General features: G+C 63.9%; 1 protein-coding gene across 1 annotated transcript in view; it reads left to right on the forward strand.

The window, feature by feature from the left end:
- Positions 1-1,354: 1,354 nt before the first annotated feature.
- Positions 1,355-7,401, forward strand: part of PITPNM3 (PITPNM family member 3) — a 53,875-nt gene continuing 47,828 nt past the window's right edge. The window contains exons 1-2 of the mRNA XM_044921791.1: positions 1,355-1,475; positions 1,539-1,634. Coding sequence (XP_044777726.1) covers positions 1,355-1,475; positions 1,539-1,634 — 217 coding nt within the window. The remainder of the gene's footprint in view (positions 1,476-1,538; positions 1,635-7,401) is intronic.

Here is a 7,401-nt window from a genome sequence, read left to right on the forward strand (position 1 = left end):
CCTCCTCCCGTCAGATTCACTCTACGAATAACGTCTGCTGGTGCCTTGGCGTGTGTCCTTACCTTATGGACATGGTGACACCGCCGTCCGTAAATTTATACAATAAGCTCTGTTGTGGACGCTTGCCATGTGCTAATGAGCGCTGTGAGCCTCGGTTTGAGATTTACACGCTCCCCAGGCAGGTGTGAGCCGTCCTCACCTTACAGCCGGGGAAACCGAGGCACAGAGGGGGCGGGGGGCTCAGCCTGAGCTCGAATCCAGGCCTGTCCCTCCTCAGACCTGGGCGCTTAACCCACACGCCGCCCGAATCCTCCGTGAGCAGATACAAGCGTGTTTTCCAAACACGGTCAAAAGGCACACACTGTTCTGGGCCCTACCTGCCTTCCCTCCTCCCAGCCACACCCCATGGGCGTCCTTCCGCGTCCACACACAACGAGCCGCCGCCGCACCATTCCGCCCCGGCCCCGCACACGGACGCCGGGGTGTCTTCCAGGCTCCGGTGTTGTCGGACATGATGGTTAACCGTTCTCGGATGGCTTCCTCAGGACAACTACCAGGTCAATTTTCTCCTAACACTTTGATGGTTTCAGTTTTGACGGATTTTAATCCACCTGCAGCCCCCCGGTCTTCATGTGTCTGGGGGTCGGGCGAGGGCATGCTGGGCTGGCTCCGTGTGAGTCCCCAGCTGCCCGTGGAGGGAGCTCAGAGAGGGGCTCCTGGCCCGGCCTGCTGCGGGGAGCGAGGTGGGCGGAGGAGGCCGCGTTCTGTGTGCGCCCTGCCCGCGAGAGCCGTCAGCGCCCGTCCTGCCTTCTGTGGGTGTCACTCGCGGGGACTGTGGGTCTGGGCCTTCGGAGAGGTGGACGCTGAGCATGCATTCCTTCCGATCCTTCGAGCTCGGGACTGATGGTCGCCGGTACTTTTCGGGGGGAGAGCCAAGGCTGTGGCTGGAAACAGGTGGCGCAGGTTGCCGAGGCAGGGCGGAGCTCAGGGCTCGTGTGTCCCGCCGGAGGCGTGTTGGTCCGGGCCTGCACACGCTGTGTGGGCGGCGGCCTCCCGCCCCCTCACCCGCCCGCCGCCCTTGGGCATGGCCGGGAGCGGGTGGGAACACGTGTCCACGACCGGCCTGACGTTCTGGGCCTTCGTCCCCTGCTCTGCCAAACCTCGATGTCTCGTTTGAGCAGGTGGCTTCGTAGGTGGGGGTGACTTTGAGTGGCTGCCGTGAACAGAGCCCCTTCCCGCCGGCAGAGACCCTTCGCCCGCGCAGCACGGCCCACCGCGTGTTCTGGTGCTCCGGGTCACCTTGGCGGCATGCCTTGGCCGCCTCCAGTCTCGATTTTGGGGCTCCCACTATGGCATGTCGGAGAGGGGTTGGGGGCCCAAAGGCAAGCACTGTAAGGTGTCCGGCCGGCTCAGCGAGGTGCTGGGCACCGACCGCGGGGCGGGGATGCTGGCCCGCCCTCGGTCTGAAGGCATGGGTTTGCCTGCCTCACGCCGGGCGCGGTCTCAGGCCTGGCTAACGGCTGTGTTCTCTCTGGCAGGTGGCCCTCCCCCGGGCGGCGGCACCCCCTGGCACCTTCGAAACGTGCTCAGCGACTCAGTGGAGAGCTCAGACGATGAATTCTTTGATGCCAGAGGTGAGTGCACCCCATCGTCCCATCATGGGCCGGATGACCTTTCTAGAAGCCCCAGGAGGGGGATCCCTGTTGGGGGTTAGTGTCTCCGCCTCCTTGGACACCGCATCCCACACTTCACAGGTACCCGATCCGTGATTCCTGGGGCAGGGGCCCTGCCTTCACCCTTCGGCTCTCTGGGTCTAGCTCGGGGACTGTGCGAGGCGCTCGCCGTGCAGCAGAGACTGGGAGATGTGGGCACTGCCCTGCTCAGGCTTGTGGTTTGGTGGGGGACGCAGAATTCAACAGTGACACTGAGGAAGACACACTCCCGAGGGGGAAGGATGCCGCTGAGTAAAAGGCACCAGGGTTAACAGAAACGGTGATGGCGGGTCCCTGGTGGACTTGGGGTGGGGAGGCCCGTGGCACCCTCTCCACAGTGACGAGGGACGAGGGGAAGGAGCCTTCCAGACACAGGAAGTGACAGCGGAGTCCGTCCAGCATTTCCGAGAGTGGGTTTCCATGGCCACGCTCACCTGGCCAGTCTGGGGGTGGATGAGAAGCACCAGGGGCCTCCTCCTGCACCCAGGGGCCCCAGTCCTCACTGGCCGGCTTGGCCACACCCAGGGAGGCACCATATCTGGGGGGTCGGCTCACTCCCAGGACGGCCAGCTTTGAAATGCCTGGCAAAACGGGGTCTTGAAAGACAAACAGACTGTGCACTAGGAAGACATCTGGACCCGAGCGGACACTTGGGACATGGTCTCAGCCGTGCCATTGATCTTCTCCAGGCCTCAGTTTCCCTGTGAGCTCTGCACCTCCAGAAATGGGGAAGGCCCAGTTCAGGTGCCTTCCAGGAAGCCCAGCTGGGCAGGGGGTCTTGGCCCTGAGGCCAACCCTGCATTGGCCCAGTTGGGGCTCATTTGCTTCCCCCCATCGGTGTCTGGCTGCTTCCTGGGGGCAACTGGCCTCTAGCGTGACAACAACAGCGTCAGTATTTTGATGCTCAGAACACTTTTACTTCACATACTTTGCAGTTCATCGGGGCTGGGGTTCCTGGATGATGGGGATGGCTTGCGGCGGGGGGCACTGTGGGTGGGTGGGTCAGGCCTGCTCACCTGCTTCCCCTCGGAGGGTCCTGCCCCCGCCCTGCTAGCTGCTCCCCCCAGCCTAGCACCCCAGCCCTCAGCCGCAGGGGATGCCCAGGGGCTGCTGAGGCACCCTTACTTCTGAGCTGCTCCCTCCCCACCTCCTGTGTGGTCTGTGTGACCCCTGGTCAAGGCTGTTGGAGTTTCCCTGGCTCAAGCAAGGCAGTCAGAAGTGAAGCCATCCTTCTCTGCTGCCCTGAGCTGGGCCAGGCCCCACGGGCAGCTCTCAGCCTCGGGGCCAGGCCGTAGGTGTCCAGGACTCAAGGGTCCCCTCCCTGGCCCTGTTCTCCCGCCAGGCTGAGCCCTGCCCTTCGTCCTCCAGCCATGGGGGAGCCACGTGGCTGGGTGTTAGTACTGAGCAGGCCCCGGGAATGTTACGTCCTCCTCCTCAGTGTTCTTTTTTTTTTTTTTAAAGATTTTATTTATTTATTTGAGAGAGAGAATGAGAGAGAGAGAGCATGAGAGTGGGGAGGGTCAGAGGGAGAAGCAGACTCCCTGCCGAGCAGGGAGCCCGATGCGGGGCTCCATCCAGGGACTCCAGGATCGTGACCTGAGCCGAAGGCAGCCGCTTAACCGACTGAGCCACCCAGGCGCCCTTCCTCAGTGTTCTGATGGGGAAACTGAGGCCACATCAAGGCGGGGTGGAGGAGCTGTAACCCAGAAGCTCAGTGGGGGGGGGGGGTCAGGTCCCTTTTTCGGACTTATTACTCCTTCTTCCCTCCTCCTGTGGGCCCCGCACTAGGGTCTCCCTGGTGGGGCAAGAGACCCTCAGTCTGGTAGCTCAGGGGAGATGGTTGGGCTCTGGGTGGGGGGCTCCGGTTCTGTGTGTAAGGTGTGGGAGGGATTGAGGGCAGGAGTATGGAGCAATCTGAGCACCCAACACCCTCTGGGCAGGATGCCAGGTCCGTGGGCCACGGCGGCAGGCCTGGGGCCTCACATGGCCACTGCCCCTGATGGACACTGCAGGGTGGGTGATGGGGTCCAGATTCCCAGACCCAGAAGAGGTGCCTCCCTCTTGTCAGTTGAAGGATACCTGGGGGCCACAGTCCAGTCTAGAGGGTTGGGGTGCAGAGCAAGGGCAAACCCAGGGCAGCCAAGGGGGCCGTGGCTCAAGCCCTGACCATGTCAGAGCTGGGGACCTGCAAGGTCTTTGAGTTCAACAGTGCTACCCCAGTCTCCAGGCTGGGAAAGTGAGGCCAGGGGATTGGAAAGCTTGCTCAGGGTCGCTCAAGGTCACTCAAGGAGTCGGGCAGAGCAGGGGCTAGAATCCACCCATCCGTCCACTCTTTCAGTGTTTACTGAGTACCTGCCCATCGGGGAGGAGCACTGCCCTCGCATAGGGGACACAGGGTGAGCGGGCGCTGTCCCAGCCCTCATGGAGCCTGCTGTTCGGTGGTGGTGGGCGGGAAGACAGACGAGCAGGGGAGCCACACTGACAATTGCCGAAAATGAAATAAGGGAAGAGACACCTCACCAGAGACTGAAAACATGCTCAGCCTCATCCGTTGTCGGGGAAACGCCAGCTGAGACCACAATGTGAAGGCGCCACGAGCCCACGGGGAACCACGGTGTGACGCCGCCACGAGCCCACGGGGAACCACGGCATGATGCGCCACGAGACCACGTGGAACCACGGCGTGACGCCGCCACAAGCCCGCGGGGAACCACGGCGTGACGCGCCACGAACCGCGGGGAACCACGGCGTGACGCCGCCACGAGCCTGCGGGGAACCACAGCGTGACGCTGCCACAAGCCCACGGGGAACCACTCTGTGACTCTGCCACGAGCCCGTGGGGACGATGCTGCCCCACACCTGTTACCTCAACTGACCCGGATGCAGAGGAGTTGGGACTTGCAAGCTGCTGGAGGGCGCGGCCATGGTACAGCCACATGGGGGTGGATTCTAGCTCTTCTGCACTCGTGGTCATTGCTGCCCCAGGCGCCGGCCCTCTCGCGGCCAGGTGTGTACCCAGGACGAAGGAGAGTGCGCGTCCACCCGTGAGCCTGCGCAGCGGCTGTATGTACTGCTGCCAGACCTAAAATGGCCCAGACGCACAGCGGCGGGTGAGTGCACGCACACACGTGGGTCATCCGTGTGGGGAGACACGGCTCGGCCTTGAGGAGGAAACGGCCAGGAGTGCAGGCACTGGGGGGCCTCCGAGTGGGAGCAGGTGGGTGGACAGAGGGCGTTGGGGACCGTGACCCCAGGTACTCAGAACCCCAGAGTGTGCCATGTCTAGTCCAGGAGCAGGCTGGTGGCCTGGGGCCCGGAAGGAGGGATTCGAGGGGGCCGGAGAAGACTCTGGGGGTGATGGTTTCACGGATGTCCACGTGCTGGAACTTTCCAAGTTGTCCTTTTAAATATGTGTACTTTACCGAGGTCGGTTCTACCTCAGTGACGCTGTTAAAAGTAGAGGAAACCCCCCACGTGACCTAAGGGAATGCGGTGGGGTGAGCAGGTGGGCAGGAGGCCCGCGCCTTTTTCCCTGGAGATGCTTGCTTTCTCTAGACCCCTTTCCTGACATCTAGACAACAGCCCGCACCTCACTATGAACTTGCACAAGCAGGCCCAGCCCCAGTGGTTACAGGGTTGTGTGCTGGAAGGGCTGGGGGTGCAGCTGGGGCGGCTGGGGCGGTGCAGCCAGGGCGGCTAGGGGGCGTGCAGCTGGAGCGGCTGAGGGTGCAGCTGGGGCGGCTGGGGGCGTGCAGCCGGGGCGGCTGGGGGTGCAGCCAGGGCGGCTGGGGGGTGCAGCCGGGGCAGCTGGGGGTGCAGCCGGGGCAGCTGGGGGTGCAGCCGGGGGTGCAGCTGGGGCGGCTAGGTGGGGGCAGCGGGGGGGGCTGGGGGGTATGCAGCTGGGGCAGCTGAGGGGGCAGCTGGGGGGTTGCAGCCGGGGTTTGTTTTCAGGACACACCTGGCCTGGGTAGCCTGATGGGGAGCACAGCCGAGCCCCCTCCGGGTGGGACGTTGGAGGTTTCTGCCACAGCCACGTCTTCTGTGTCCTCTGCTCTCTGTTGTCCCTGTGCCCAGCACCAGCAGACTCCCTGCTCCCCTCCTGGCAGGAGGCTGGGCCCGAGAGCTGCACTCAGTCTTGCGGACACCCTGCTCCTTGCTCCAATCCCTGGCTTCTCACAGTGAAGGGGATGGGATAGCCATTGCATTTAACTGGCCACGGTGGGTCTCATGGAGAACGTGGGCACAGCTCTATCTGGGTTTTCCTGTGGGGGCACAGCCTCCGGTGGGAGGGAAGGAAGCGGACGGAGGTGCAGGCCGCCTGGACAGAGGTTGGGCCGGTGACTGGCCGGTGTCTGACCCCGGGCGAGCCTCTGGGGCCCGGGCCCTTGTGTTACACAGGGCAGGGGTGGGGTCGTTGGTCTCAGGGACGAGTGGGAAGCTGTGCCATGGGGGAGGCAAAGGGGCCCTCACAGAAGCAAACCACAGGTGTGCTCCTGACCCCGGCCCTGCCACGGAGCTGCCCCGAGGTGTCTGGGATGGGCTGAGTGGGGACCCCTCTGAGGGCCGTGGGGGCAGCGGCATGTAGCACCAGGGAGGGTGTGCAGTCTTGAACCCAGAGGCCCTGGGGCTGGGCTCATCTAGGTCCTGGGAGATTGGTGTCGGGTGCAGGGGTGACGGGCGGTGTTGGCCCCTGACTGCAGAAGGTGACACGTCCTCGGCTCTGTGAGCTGGAGGTGGAGGCTCCCTGTGCGGGACAAGGAGTCTCACTGCTCTGAAGTCCTGGCCCTGGGTCAGGGTCCCAGTCCGTCCGGGGTCAGGGCTGGGGTTGTGGCGCCAGCACCGAGTCTGGGCAGGGACTGGGGCTCCGTGGGGGTGAAGCAGGTGCAAAACCATCCACCCCAGAGGTCACTGGGGGTGAGGATTAGCATGCAGGGAGCAGCCTCCGGAAATCAAAATGCGAAATCAATAATCAGGGCATTCATCCAACCAGCTCTTCGTGGCCTCCGTGGGCCCTGCCAGGAGGCACATACCACAGTGAGGGGACGCAGAGCCGACAGAGCGGCATGAGGCCCCTGGTGTGTGTGCACACGTGTGTGTCCTCTCGGGGAGGAGCCCACTGTTGGCAGAGTAAATGCCCCGGCTGAGTGTTGAGAGCAGGTGGAGGGGAGGCCCAGGGGAGGGGGAGAAAGCGGGTCGAGGGGTGGGTGGGGGCAGAGAGCGCGAGAAGGCCATGGAAGATTCCAGAAAGCAGAGTGAGGGAGGGCGGCTCCCCAGGAGTGAACCAGGGTTTGTTGAGGGAGAGACCCAGAGGGAGAAGGACGAACACAAGAAGGACCCACGGGGACGGAGAGGTCCTGAGCCCAGAGAATGAGTGAGCAGGAGCGGAGCACATGGCCAGAGCGAGGCCTGCTGTGGGTGGTGGGGGACAGCGTGGCAGAGACTGCTGTAGCCTGAGAGGAATGGGGGGAGCCCGGGGGGGCACAGGTGAGAGCTGGGCTGCATGGGGCGGGCCGACGCCAAGCACAGGGACACAGTGGCAAGTCTGTGAGGATGGTGCGCTTGCTGGAAAGAAGAGACAGACCAAAGGGCCGTGGACCAGGAGAGGAGGGGGCCTCCGCACTGAGCCCTGGGGCCCCGGGGGCTCTGACCGCCTCGCACACAGCCCGGGGGGGCCGTGGACCAGGAGAGG

This window comes from Neomonachus schauinslandi, chromosome 15 (assembly GCF_002201575.2).
Source record: "Neomonachus schauinslandi chromosome 15, ASM220157v2, whole genome shotgun sequence".
Taxonomy (NCBI): domain Eukaryota; kingdom Metazoa; phylum Chordata; class Mammalia; order Carnivora; family Phocidae; genus Neomonachus; species Neomonachus schauinslandi.